Consider the following 14771-nt stretch of genomic DNA (forward strand, 5'->3'; position numbering starts at 1 on the left):
TTGTTTTGTATTTCATTGTCAAATCATGTACACCTTCGTAAGTAAAAGCTTCAAATATTAAATTCTGCGGAAATAGCTGTTATTTAAAAATTTTCTTTTACAGAAATTAGCCTTATTCAGCTCATTAATGTCATTGGCGCTGTGTTCAATCGGCGTGAGACGTACTGGCTGGCTAGATCGCGTAGTCGAGTATCATAAGAATCGTTTTATCAAGGATTTCATGAAACAGCCTGTGGAGATCTCAGGTATTCTCATAGGTTTACTTTCTATAGTAGTTACGGTTACTGCTGCAGGCCGATTCAGAACACTTCGATAACATAATTATCGATCGATTCGGTAAGTTGTCGTACGATAAGATGTATTTTCAATTCAGAATAACCGTATCGACAGTAAAGTTGTCGAAACCGAAACCGAATCGAACATACGTAGATATCGTACGATTACGTCTATCAAACGCTATTCACAACAACTTAATCGAATAAAATTATCCGAACGTCCGATAATTTTGGATGATTAGGTACTTATCGAAAGCTACAGGGCATCGGATATCCTGTTGTTCACCTACGTACCGCGTTAGATACTGTTATTTCGTAAAAAAATGTTCGGGGCCACAATTTTAAGGAGTCTTAAGAAGATGAAATGAAGACAATACAAGTCTTCTGAGACTTTAATAATTATGCAAAAATAAAAAAATCGGTCAAGTGCGAATCAGACACACACGAAGGGTTCCGTGGAATGGTACGGAACTTCCGTCCCATCGTACAAGAGTTTTTATTTATTTTTAGGGTTCCGTACCTCAAAAGGAAAAACGGAACCTTTATAGGATCACTTTGTTGTCTGTCTGTCTGTCTGTCTGTCTGACCGTCTGTATTTCCCGTTGACCTAGAATCATGAAATTTGGCAGGTAGGTAGATCTTATAGCTTTGGGGAAAAATCTGAAAACCGCGAATTTAGGGTTAGATCACACAAAAAAAATTAAATTGTGGTCATGAACTAATAATTAGTATTTTCAACTTTCGAAGTGAGTGACTATATCAAGTGGGGTATCATATGAAAGGTCACCTATACATTCTAAAACAGATTTTTATTTATTTTTATGCATCATAGTTTTTGAATTAACGTGCAAAATGTCGAAAAAATACGACTGTAGTACGGAACCCTCATTGTTAGAGCCTGACTCGAACTTGGCCGGTTTTTTTAATTTTCATGGCGACCATTTTGAAATTTTTATTATTTGTTGTATAGTGGCAATAGAAATACACATTCAAGGAAAATTCAACTCTCTACATATTATTATACTTCACGAGATACAGACCGCTGAAAGATGGACGGACTGTGGAGTAATAAAATCCCGTTGGCACCCTTCGGGTACGGAACTCTAAAAACCGTCCGAAAAAATTTACAATTCAAATTTAAAATTGATTGACAGATGTTTGACATCTGTGTGGTATTTACGAGGATAGCTTTAATAAAAACTTAAAACTGTAGTAGTAACTATATTTCGATGTTTTTCTTTTGAAATCAACAATTTATTAGGTTATCATTTTAAATAATGACTTTAGTTGCCTTTAAGATGATTAAAAGTAATTTATTAATGCTTAACATGAATTTAAAAACAAGTAAAATTTTGGTAAAATAGCATACTTTGTAAATGCTCATGTAATCGCACTGTATTTTATCGATAACGATAGGTACCGTAATTGACATCGAATCGTATCCTTCTATCAAACGTTCTGAATTGCACGACAAAAAAAATTCGATACGAGATCGATACCAAATCGTATCGACACGGTATGTTATCGAAGGGTTCTGAATCGGCCTGCTGCTGGTCAAGATAGCAATCGGGGGGGGGGGGGGGGGACGGGGGGGGGGGACGACACAGCCCCTGCGCTAACCCAGTGCGGGATAGTGCGGGTGACGTGTGGGTGTGCGGGGTGTCCCCCAACCTCATACCCCAATTGCCATCTCGACTTGTCGCGTACTATTTAGTTGCCCCAGTTATGACCTCAAAATATTGTCTGTTTTTGTTGTCAGAGTTAGATTTCAATGCTATAGGAATCAAGATGCAGTTAAAATTCTTTGTAATAAGATGCTGTGTGGAGTAGAGCAATCACCTTGACCTACGGTAAAATTGTGTAAGGGCAGAGATAGAAAATATAACTAGGTACCTTCATAACTCTCAGAAATGACACGTATGACACGAGATAGAGATAAAAATTTAACATATTTTTTTCTTAATAGCCAGAATAGAAAAAGCTCCTCCTGGTTACGTGGATTCCAAAGACTGGGATTATGATTCTGTCATCCATCTGCTTAAACTCATTAGAGACAGTAAAGGGGCTGCACCGGTCAGACGAGCATTCCGGCGTGCCATGAAAGCCAACAGACGGTTCTTGAGCTTCTCTGAATCTTTTAAGGCTTTTCCTAGTATAATCAAGGTAAGATAATGATCTAAAACTTAAGCATATCTAGATAATAAGGTTGGTTACTAATAAGATTAGAAATAGGCATTTTACTTATTCCTTTTAATATTTTAATATTTTTAGAATACTTGAGTTGGTAGATCTACGGCAATCAGATATCGACGGCTTACTTCTTTTGTATTTGGTACAGGACGATCCAACTGATTTCCATTACGACGTAGACATGGGAGAGTACTACGCCGATGTAGCCCCGGATAAGGAGTCGGAGCCGTTAGACCCGAGCGATGTCATTGTGGTTACAAATCCCGTCGAAGCAAAGCTACCCAGCGCAAGGATTAGCGTGGAACTGCTCAAGTTTTGTGCATTGTGTTAAATACTAGCTATATCGCAATATTTTTTAGTAAACCTAGCCTATGACAATCTCTATATCAGTTCAGTGTAAAATTTTATCAGTTTAACGCTTTATTTCTTAAAGTTTGGGACAAATAGGAAAACTTTCCCTTTTATAATACAATATATTCGTTCTTCCAGAATTCTGAAAGATAATTACCTACATTTAAATTCAAAAATAAAAAGTAAGATTTTAAAATTATCTCGTGGATTTAACTACTCGTACTTACTATTTTATTTTTGTTACGATTTTATATTTTTGGCTAAAAGTTGGAATTATTTTACTAAGTTTCGTTTAGGGAAGATATAGGTAATGCAATTTAAGAAAATATAATTGCAGGACAATTTTGGAACGTAGAGCAGCAGCAGCCAGAGTTATGCCAACAACACCACTGAATATGTAAGTGTTCGCAGATGAGGAGCAATCATTATTATTGACCGTGCGAGGTCTTCGAGTCTATATAGTTCGCGACAGGTTGAAATGACAACCGGGGTATGAGTATAAACTTGTCGCGTACACTTGCACTTGTCCGTCTGTGTGTTCATCCATCTGCCAGACCAGTATGTATTTAAAAATAGCTGAATACAATTACTTCAAACTTGTGTGCAATGTCAGTCATTATTTTAGTTAACAAATCAACCAGACACCTACAATATCAGATAGCAATATTATCATATTTTATTTACAATATTTTCCGAGATTTACGTGACAAATCTATAAATCTGAAGGTGGCAAGTTCGGGGTGAACCACTAGTACTCTGATTAATTATCTAGTTACAATAATGTGTTCTACTTCTGAGTAATATTTGCGAATGTAAATTACAAGAAATTTGTATCGATAATCGAATGTGTCAAGTCATCGTTAAAAATTTAAATACAACTTGCCCATCACTAAGCCATTTTAACATTTGCACAGAGTCAAATAGACAAATCACAGATTAAAATTCAGAAGGCCCGCATAAACAAAACTTAACTAACTAGTTAGTTAACTAAACAGCTAAACGTGAAACATGCCACACATAAAATTATAGGACGTATGTTACATTGTTATCTTTTATCAGCTCCTGGCCAGTAACCTCGCCGAATAGAACTACAATCGCCGTTGAGTCAACTCCAAGTATAATCGCCGCTGAGTCAACTCCAAGTTCCATCGCCACTGAGTCTACTCCTAGTACAGTCGCTGTGGAGTCTAATGCTACTGAGGGTTAGTCTTTACAGGAAGCCTATTTCATATCCTACACTTTCACTCTACAGACCGTTCACTATAGGTACTTGTCCCTTGCCGTCATGTTGGCACCATTGCAATTCAAACAATAATAGACCCTAAACTGTAAGGAATAAAGCAAGCAGTCCCAATGGTCCCAACATGACGGCTAGCAATTCAAGCTTAAATGCGTCTGCGTGAAGTTAGCTTTGCGATCTTGCGCATGGTACACTCAAAAAATAAATCATAACGGGCGTAACGTTAACAATAACTATAACAAAACAAAGTAACTTCTCAACTCGACTGTACAAACAAACAAGACACGTATAGCGAGAGAGACGCATCAAGGAACTGGCGGGAATGTAGGAGCGAGACGTGTGCTGTTACCCTCCCCGCTACCTCCCCGACCTCGGACACCCAAAATGTGTGATCTGCGCAACGTCGTGCGCAAACTTCAGGGGCGCATTTACGTTTGAATCGTACTGTACAAGTTATAGTGAACAGTCTGTAATTAGCTTGTATTGCCTTTTCAGAAGTAACAACTGTGGTAACTTCAGTCAACGACATTTCTATCGCAATTAACAATGGTAACGGACCTTCTGAGAACGCAACGATCGCAAACATAACGGAAACTTCATAAACCTGAAATAAAACTGCACTTTTCTGGCTTTTACTATGTCACTATAGTCCGTACAAAATGACTTTTCACGCGCCATTTTAACTCTATGGGTCAACTGTTACACATTATATTCATGGTACCGGTATTCTGTGCCAACTCCCATCGGCAGTGTTCCCACTAGATTACAACATGGGGTTGTTCAAGGGGCGGACCAACAAATTCCTAAAAGGCCGGCAACGCATCGGCGGTTCCTCTGGTGCTGCAAATGTTCATGGGCGGCGGTAATCACTTAACATCAGGTAACCCGCCTGCTCGTTTGCTCGCTATATCTATTAAAAAAAATGATATAATATAACGGTGACGTTTTGTCGCAGACTTGTCAGTCTCAAAGACAGAGACGACGCTCTACAAAGCCGAATCTGCCAATTATCTCTTTCTAAAGCTCGATGTGTAATGTTAAGTGGCGGGTACTGTAAATACTTAATGAAACACAGTTTAGTAATCAGTGTACAGTTTATTTACTGGGCGGCCAAGTCAAGTGCACGGCGGTGACGTCGAGCGCGAGCATGTCCACGGCGGCGCCCACGGCGTCGCCCAGCGCTGGGCGCGAGCGGCCCAGCTCGCCGTGCGCCCACTCCTTCACGTACGTGCCCGCCGACGTGCGCACCGATATGCGGAACAGCTGCGGGTGATCTGCCCACGGAGGGAATTTTTAACAACAAAATAATAAAAAAATCGGTCAAGTGCGAGTCGGATTCGCACACGAAGAGTTCCGTACTATGGTACACGAAATAATATTTTTAAATTTTCATGGCAATCATTTTGAAATTTTCATTACCTAGTTATTGTTATAGCAGCAATAGAAAATACAAATTCTATGAAAATTTCAACTCTCTCCCTATTACGGGCCACGAAAATCCCGCTTACAGACGGACGGACAGACAGTGAAGGCTTAGTAAAATAGTCTCCTTGGCACCCTTTGGGTACGGAACCCTAATAATGTAGAAAAACATGTTACCAGGTACTGCTACAGCCTTTAACTCAAGTATCTGCCTGGTTCTTGTAAGTAAGGGCCGCCTGTGCAGCACTCGTATGGGTGTTCTCTGCTGTATAGTGATCTTGACTTCTCCAGGACTGTCCAGGATTTCTGACTCCGTGGCTTCATCAGTCGTGTCCAGAACGTCTCCTGTATCCTTTAGACTTTCAGTAATATCTGGATTTTCGTTTTGGACACCGCTATCTTCGTTAGTGTCTAAAATTTCAGCACCTTTAACTTTTACAGATGTTACCAATTCTGTATTCTTGACACCTTCAGAATTATCTATATTTTCAGTTTTTAAGACCCCATTCGATTTGTATAGATTTTCTACAGTGCTGTTTTCCAAATTTGGATTTTCTACATCTGGAATGTTTACATTGGTTTCCATTTTAGTGTCTTTGGAAATTTCAGGATAGTTCCGATTTTCAGCTTTAGATGTGTCCAAAACATTTTCACAAGTATCCATATCTATATTTTTATCATTATCTTTAGTATCCGATTTTAAGTTTTTATCGTTATCTTCACTATCCGATTTTAAGTTTTTATCGTTATCTTCACTATCCGATTTTAAGTTTTTATCGTTATCTTCACTATCCGATTTTAAGTTTTTATCGTTATCTTCACTATCCGATTTTAAGTTTTTAGACAATTTCAGATTATCTACTATATCCATAATATTTTTGGAGGTCTTGCAAACGGGTTTGGAAGATACTCGATAATTTTTAGCGGTGATTTGTGCAGGGTTAATATTTTGAGGAGTGTTGCGGAAGGAATTGATCCTTGCTATGTCTTCTGGAGTTACTTTTATAGGGCTGTCTGGAGATACCTACGAAAACAAAATAAAATAGTTAACATTGTGGGTAACATAGCCTATGTCCTTCCCCGGGATGTTACTAAATCTGTACCAAATTTCATCAAAATCGGTTAAACTGTTGGGCCGTGAAAAACTAGCAGACAGACAGACGCACTTTCGCATTTATAATATTAGTACGGATGGATTAGTATGGATAGGCAAACGCTTGACCACAATCATACGTAATGGAAAGTGATGATGTGGCCTGAGATGGGACGCGTTTACCTAGAAGATGCCTATTCACTTTTAAATCATCTCTCACAATGAAAACGTATTATGCGTCAGTTTAAAAATGCATATAATTTGACTTACGTCATCGTATATGGAATGAGACAGCTTTATGCATAGAGCTTCGTAGGTTTTGCTCTTGGTCTCCTCGCCTTTCTTCAGCTGTACCAGATCCTCTCTGCAATGCGATAATGACGTCATCGATAACTCAACATGGCGGATCTATTCCGACAATATGTGGTACACAAACATGAATATATATAGTTCTTGCATTTCACGAAGGCCACTGACTTAAGGTGGTTGATATAGTTTTTTTTTTTTTTTTTTTTTTCTTTTTTTTATAAAAGAACATTAGCCATGTTAATTGACTAATATTCCCCTTTTTCCTCTCCAACTAAGCGTGAAGCTTGTGCTAGGAGTAGGTACGTCAATAGTGCAACGGGCGGGGTTTGAACCGTCGACCTTTCGGTTTTCAGTCCACTCCTTTACCAGTTGAGCTATTGAGGCTCTAAGTTCGCGACAGGGCGTCCTAATCAGGGTTAGGACGCCCCGAACACCCCCCGCGCTTACCCGGTGCGGTATGGTGCGGGTGTGCGGGGCGTCCCCCCGCCTCATACCCCGATTGCAATCTCAATCAGTCGCGTACTATACATACCTTGAAATCGGGACGATTTGCTTCACTATGACCTCTCCGCCTTTAGAAATGTCTTCACAGGCGTTTGCGAGCTCTTCCGGAGTCAGCTGCCTCGTGGGATCCGTTATCTAGAAAAGAAGTAGAGATAAATCGTCAGGTCGAAATGGCAATCGAGGAGAGATATCCTCCTCATACCCCGATTGCTATCTCAACCGGTCGCGGACTATAGTGTTAAATCTACCAACTAAAAGTAAAGTGGTAAGTCATTAAATCATTAAGTTATTCCAAAGACTGAGATCATCATTATCATTATCCACCGATAGACGCCCACTGCTTGTGTCTCTGGTAGGGCCTGCCAGGGCGAAAAGAACAAGAAAACGTGTAGTTCGATACTGCCCATATGACATGACGCATTATCGCAGTCCCGTCGTAACCACGACTCATGTAACTGAGTCGGAATATCGGCAAATCTAAATCATCAAATTAATCGTGGTATGTGTAGTGTAGTGTTTGTATCTATACAATATATATAGTAGGTAGGTAGGGCATAGCGTCAACTTATTAGACATGTGTCCGCTATAGCTTAACTTAACTGAAAACCGCTGCCGTGCCTATAGCGTACCGTAGCGTTATTGTCGTAGCTAGCAACGGTTATCAGCTATCATCTATGACGAACCACCGGACAACGCAACGCTGCCAACTGACAATGCATTGTTTGGTTTTTTGGTAACTAGAAACGCAATAATTATGCCTTCTCTTTCTTTCTTTCACTGAAAGCTGAGAAGGAGCGGTTATTGGCTACCGGCTTAGTAACTAAGAACTTGACAAACCAAAGCCGACCTTATCTCTATTAAGCTAAGGCTTAACTGTACAAGTACTTGTCCATTACACTTTGATCTATCAATCTTGATACAGTTAGCCTTAGAGTAATAGAGATAAGGTCCTCTTTGGTTTATTAATCTTCGTGAAATGTTTTTGGCTAACTGGATTGTGGCAAACTATTCCTGCAGGCGTCCACTATAGTTTGACCTATGTCAATGATCATTATAATTAAACTTTGCTGCTAGGAACTTAAGGTTGTGATTACTTCACGATATTCATGAAAGTAAAATTGGTTTTATTTTAGTGAATATGCGCGCGCTAGCTATACAGACGGTATTGATACGGCAGCTAGCTTAGTTACTACTACGGAAACCGCTGCGCGTTGCGCATATTAAATTAGTTGAAACACAACTCTGATACCGATATTCGGCAACGGTTATCAATATTGGTATCGAAACTAAATAACTGTTGATTAACTGTTGCCAGAAATAGCCAATAACGCCCATCTTTACAACTTATTATCCAGCGCTAGACGCGGTAGAAGGCGGCTGTGTGGTGGTGAGCCAGTGCAGTGGACTTACGTCGTAGCTGATTCCTGTGCGATAGTGGTCGCTACAGTATACCGCTACCGCTTCCTCGGCCTCCAAACTACATAATGTGGTTTACATCAACGGTATGTTCGTCGGTAAAGAGTCCACCAGCACGTACCTCGATAGCGAAGGGCCGTCCCTCGCCGAGGCAGCGCACGTCCACGTCCTCTCTGCCGGCCGCGATCAGCTTCAGCCTGCGCTCCGCTTCCTCGGCCTCCAAACTATGCAGATTCAACAGTTACAGCCAAAATTATAGACGTTTTAACACACTAACTTTTCTCTTTTTGTAATCATCAGTCAAATTTTATCAGTAACGGGTGGATTTAGTTTTTAAAAATCCTATGGGAATTCTTTGATTTTTCGGGATAAAAAGTATCCTCTCCAGAGGTGACACACTCAGGTCTCCACACTCAACTATACTCATGCAAAAAATCACGGGGTGCAATAGGAGTTTGAAATTTGTGTAATCCGCGTATCGCATCGCAGTCGCGAGCATAAGCTAGTACAAGATAAATGGCAAATTACTTACTTGTAGAAGTCCGCTAGTGGTTTGTATATGATTTCTTGGACGGAAGACGGTAGGACTCTCTTCCCGTCTAGTATCCACGGCGACTGCGGCAGGTTGCGGCTCAGTTTGATGTACCTTGGGGAAGATGAAATCATAATATATAGTCCGTACTAAATGACTTCTCACGCGCCATATTAACTCTATGGGTCAGCTGTCATGTGAAAAGTGCGACACACCTTTATAATAAGGACTGAAATAGTACTTTTGATATGACAATTGACAATCAGTACCCTTATTATAAATGCGAAAGTGTGTTTGTTGCTTTGTTGGTTTGTCCTTCAACTTCACGTCGCACGGTGCAACGGATTGACGTGATTTTTTGCATGGGTATAGATAAAGACCTGGAGAGTGACATAGGCTACTTTTTATACCGGAAAATCAAAGAGTTCTTACGGGATTTTTGAAAAAACCTAATTCCACGTGGACGAAGTCGCGGGCATCAGCTAGTTGACATATAACGTTAAAATGGCGCGTGAGAAGTCATTTTGTAGGCATAATATTACACTTTTCACCCGACTGCGGCGAAGCCCAAAAGGAGGGTTATGTGTTTGACGTGTATGTATGTCCGTTCCAATGTCCGCTAGTAATTACTCAACGGGTCTACCAATTTATAGTACGATTCATGCTTAAATGCTTAAATGTGAAGTTAGCTTTGCGATCTTGCGCATGGTACACTCGAGAACTAAATCACTTAACGGGCGGCGGTAGGTTCCACCTCAGCTTAAGCAATCTTAAACAAAGTAACTTTTCAACTCGACTGTACAAACAAACAAGACAAGTATAGCGAGAAAGACAGACGCATCAAGGAACTGGCGGGAATGTAGGAGCGAGACGTGCGCTGTTACCCTCCCCGCTACCTCCCCGACCTCGGACACCCAAAATGTGTGTTCTGCGCAGCGTCGTGCGCAAACTTCAGGGGCGCATTTACGTTTGAATCGTACTGTACCTGCCAGCAAGGTACATGGGGGCGTGCGTGCACACGGCGCCGATGCACATCGCGCGCACCGCCACCGCGGGCAGGCCGCCGCCGCCGCCCGCCGCCCGCAGCGACGACAAAGTCGCGCTGTCCAGTGCCTGGCAACAAAACATCTCGTTCCTACAGATCACGTAGAGAAACTCCAAAAAAAAAACTGAAATAAAACCTGTCGGGAGACGATCGGCAGCTGTCTCCCCACCCACCCCAGCCACCCTCACAACGGGCTCTACGGGCAGCGGCACGTGCGCCCCGCAGTCAAAACCGCGGCGCGTGCGCGGACGGACTCCCTTGAAAAAGGACCCCGGATGGGTTCGAAACTAGTCGGGCTAACGTCGACTACACACGTGAGTAAGCCGGGACAGATAGTATTTATAATGAAATAAAACCATTTATTTCGACCATATCAAGATCATAAATTTTTGTTAGTAATCACGCCGCAACGGATCTGCGTGATTTAAAGGGTTCCATACCTCAAAAGGAAAAACGGAACCCTTACATGATCACTTTGTTGTCTGTCTGTCTGTTGGTCTATCAAGAAACCTACAGGGTACTTCCCGTTGACCTAGGATCATGAAAAAAGGCAGGTTGGCAGGTCTTATAGCAGACATTCGGGAGAAAATTTTGGAAAACGTGAATCACACACAACATCACACTTTTTATCCCGGAAAATAAAAAATTTGCCACAGGACTTTAAAAACCTAAATCAACACGGAAGAAGTCGCGGGCATCAGTTAACTTAGTTGTACATCTATAATATAAAAATGAATCACTAAATGTGTTGCTTATCGCAAATATCGAGAACAGCTGAACCGATTTCACTAATTCTTTTTTTATTATGGTTCTTACGGAGAAAAATTAAAAAAAATTGAATCGACTGTTAGGCGGTACGAAGTTCGCCAGGGCAGCTAGTAATATATAGATACCTGTTCAACAGATCTCCTCGTGAATTCCGTAACGAACCGTCTCTTCTGTTTGCTGCGCTCTTCGAACAGTTGTGGAGACACTTGTTTGAGGATCTCCAATTCCTGAAAACAACAAGTTGACGATCAAAATGGCATAAGTAAAAAAATCTCCCCTATGAACAAAGACTTATTTATAAAACTTGGACTCAGCACCCTCAAAAGCAGGCGAGAAAGAGGAGAAATAATTGAAACTTACAAAATACCTTAGAATAACAAAATACTAAACAATTATTATAATATCCCTGAGAGCATGTTTCTGAGAAGGAACAATCCTAGATTTAGGGGACATGATATGAAGCTACAATATCAATTGCCATCGTCAAACCCATTAAAACACTTTCTGACCAGCAGAGTTGTTCACATATGGAAAAAATTGCCTAAGTATGTGGGTATGTCAAGTTCTGTTAACAGTTCAACAATAGATTAAACATTGAGACAAGACATTAAGACACATAGACAAACATTTAGATACCTCGAAGCACTTCTGATATAGATGCATCAGCGAAAGCTGCTTAGTCTATTATAAATTATAATAACTAGACTTCGTCCGCGTGGACTACACAAATTGCGAACCCTTATTTTACCCCCATAGGGGTTGAATTTTCAAAAATCTTTAGCCGATGCCTACGTCATAATAGCTATCTGCTCGCCAAATTTCAGCCCAATCCGTCCAGTGGTTAGAGCTGTGCATTGATAGATCAGTCAGTCAGTCAGCTTTTCGTTTTATATCTTTAGATTACCTGCAGGTCGTCAGCGTAGTCATAGTTTAGGGTGACCAAGAGCGGCGAGATGGCACCAGAGTCCAGAGTCTTGTCGATTTCTGCCGCGAGTCTCACTCCAAACGACCATTTCCATGCTTCCTTTAGCGCTGTTAGTGTCTCTACAAGATAATGTTCACAAACGGGTCAAGTGCGAGTCAGACTCGCGCACAAAGGGTTCTACCGTCGCGTCGTACAAGAAATAACACTTTTTAGGGACCTCAAAGGGTACCTCAAAAGGAAAAAAGGAAGGAAGTCATAGGATTACTTTGTTGTCTGTCTGTCTGTCAAGAAACCTATAGGGTACTTCCTGTTGACCTAGAATCATGAAATTTGGCAGGAAGGTAGGTCTTATAGCAGACATGAGGGGAAAATCTGAAAACAGTATTTCTTCAATTGTGACCAAAAACCCAAATACCAATTTTCATGCAAATAACTTGAAAAACGACAGACCTTCATACAAACTTCCATCCCCCATTTAACCCACTCAGGGATAGAATTTCGAAAAATCCTTTCTTAGTGGATACCTACTCTTTACAAAGAACACACCCTCAAAATTTCATGTCTCTATGACCAGCAGTTTAGGCTGTGCATTGATATATAAGTCAGTCAGTCAGGACTTTGAATTTTATATATTTAGATATTTAGATTGTTATAGCGGCAATAGCAAGAAATACTTAATCTGTGAAGTTAATAAAGCTTACTTTGGCATTAGATGTGCATTGCATCTAAGAATTCAGACAATTTTTTACTAAACAAAAAATGAAATTTTATTTTATTTCATAATCTCACTATCATCATATCCTGGAAACTCCTCAGCAAGTCGGAGTGTGATGGCTCTTTCTCGCAGCAGCGTTGCTATGGGGGCGGACAGTGCACAGGCAAAGGTTTTACACTCATATCTGAAAATAAGTTGATATGAAACATTTGAAATACTAGCTTATGGACTACACAAATTTTGGACCCCTATTTTAGGAGGTGATTTTTCAAAAATCCTTAGCAGATGTCTACGTCACTATAACTATCTGCATGCAGGAAAAGTTGACTGACTGGCTGATCTATCAACATACAGCTTAAACTACTGGACGGATCGGGCTGAGATTTGGCATGCAGATAGCTATTATGAAGTAGACATCTGCTGAAAAGAATTTGTTGAAAATTCAACACCTATGGGGGTAAAATAGGGGTTTGAAATTTGTGTAGCCTACAAAGTTGCAGACATAAGCAAGTCTCTATATATAAAAATGAATCCCTGAATGTGTTGCTAAGCGCAAATCTCGAGAACAGCTGAACGAATTTTGCTAATTCTTTTTTATGACATTCCTTGAAGTACGAGCATGGTTCTTATGGAGAAAAATTTAAAAAATTGCCTGAAAACGTCACTGTTTATATTCAAGTGTTGTAAAAACAACACTTTTTATATTTCCATATAAAAGATTCATAATAATACTTAAAAGTCAATTTGAATGTTAATAGCATACCATAAAGTTTAAGTGTTAGTGGAGGGGTTCCGGGAAGGCAAATCAATCGAGTGACATGTTAGGCGGTATGAAGTTCGCCAGGTCAGCTAGTTACATATAAATGAGAAAGTCTCACCTCTTTTTAAACAGCACATCTTTGACCAAAACATAGCCCTCTGTCCAGTTATCCTGTTGCAGAATACTCAAGCAGCTCACACAAACATCCAACCTCCTTTTCTTGCAGGGTGGTGAATCATCCACTCCATGACTTACATCCTTACCATCTACGTCTAATGTATTACCGTTTATATTCTGAATGTCATTTTTGCTTACATCTAATATGTTTTGTTTTGTGTCTTTACTATTCGTAGGAGTACTTTGACTTTGTTCTGTTCTTATTGATTTAATGTTATCATCTTGATACTGAAAGAAAGTAATCAATACATTTTGTTAAATATATCGAATTTCTTTGGATATTCATCATCATGATCAACCCATCACTGGCTCACTACAGAGCACAGGTCTCCTCTCAAAGTGAGAACGGTTTTGGCGATAGTCTACCACGGTGGCCAAGTGAGGATTGGCAGACTTCACACATCTTTGAGAACATTATGGAGAATTCTCAGGCATGCAGGTTTCCTCAAGATGTTTCCCTTCACCGTTAAAGCAAGTGATATTTTAATTACTTAAAAACGCATATATAACTCCGAAAAGTTAGAGGTGCGTGCCCGGGATCGAACCCCCTACCTCCGATTGGAAGGCGGACGTCCTAACCACTAGGCTACCACAGCTTCTTTACATATTAATGTATTATAAATATAAAGTGCGTTATCTCAGTAAAATGACGTGAAGCATCAATAGCCAGAGCCGATAAATAATCAAGGAAATAATATAAACTTGAAATTTTTCACATTATTTGTATGAGAACCCTTCTTCAAACGTAACCAATATGCAGTATTCCAACCAATGTATGTGGTATAAGAAAGCCATCATATAAATAACAAAAAAAAAACAATAATTTGAGAACTTTTCAATGGTACAAACTTTGATCACAAAATTGGCCACATTCTCGTACGCGTTTGGATTTTTGATGCCTATATATCGAAGGCAGCATGCATCGCAACAACCTAGATGTTTACAATACTTATAAACAGCTTTTGGATTCATTTTTAATTTAAGTTTTTCGGAAAATGGAAAAATAAACAGAAAGCGCGTGTTTAAAAATTAAAATAAATCTCTATGTA

General features: G+C 40.1%; 2 protein-coding genes across 2 annotated transcripts; one reads left to right on the forward strand and one right to left on the reverse strand.

The window, feature by feature from the left end:
* The first annotated feature begins 69 nt into the window (after window positions 1-69).
* On the forward strand, window positions 70-4658 carry LOC117985165 (uncharacterized). Its single transcript, XM_034971857.2, has 6 exons — window positions 70-245; window positions 2242-2438; window positions 2614-2777; window positions 3154-3213; window positions 3876-4018; window positions 4552-4658. The coding sequence occupies exons 1-6, from the start codon at window positions 128-130 to the stop codon at window positions 4656-4658; spliced, it is 789 nt and encodes a 262-aa protein (XP_034827748.2). The 5' UTR covers window positions 70-127.
* A 471-nt stretch (window positions 4659-5129) lies between these two features.
* Pus10 (Pseudouridine synthase 10) lies at window positions 5130-14752 on the reverse strand. Its single transcript, XM_034971858.2, has 12 exons — window positions 14572-14752; window positions 13664-13950; window positions 12860-12969; window positions 12050-12189; window positions 11271-11372; window positions 10318-10445; window positions 9333-9446; window positions 8922-9024; window positions 7413-7519; window positions 6842-6935; window positions 5656-6502; window positions 5130-5330 (listed from the first exon to the last, which is right to left on the reverse strand). The coding sequence occupies exons 1-12, from the start codon at window positions 14692-14694 to the stop codon at window positions 5152-5154; spliced, it is 2334 nt and encodes a 777-aa protein (XP_034827749.1). The 5' UTR covers window positions 14695-14752; the 3' UTR covers window positions 5130-5151.
* Window positions 14753-14771: the final 19 nt, after the last annotated feature.

This window comes from Maniola hyperantus, chromosome 9, assembly GCF_902806685.2.
Source record: "Maniola hyperantus chromosome 9, iAphHyp1.2, whole genome shotgun sequence".
In the NCBI taxonomy this organism is placed as follows: domain Eukaryota; kingdom Metazoa; phylum Arthropoda; class Insecta; order Lepidoptera; family Nymphalidae; genus Maniola; species Maniola hyperantus.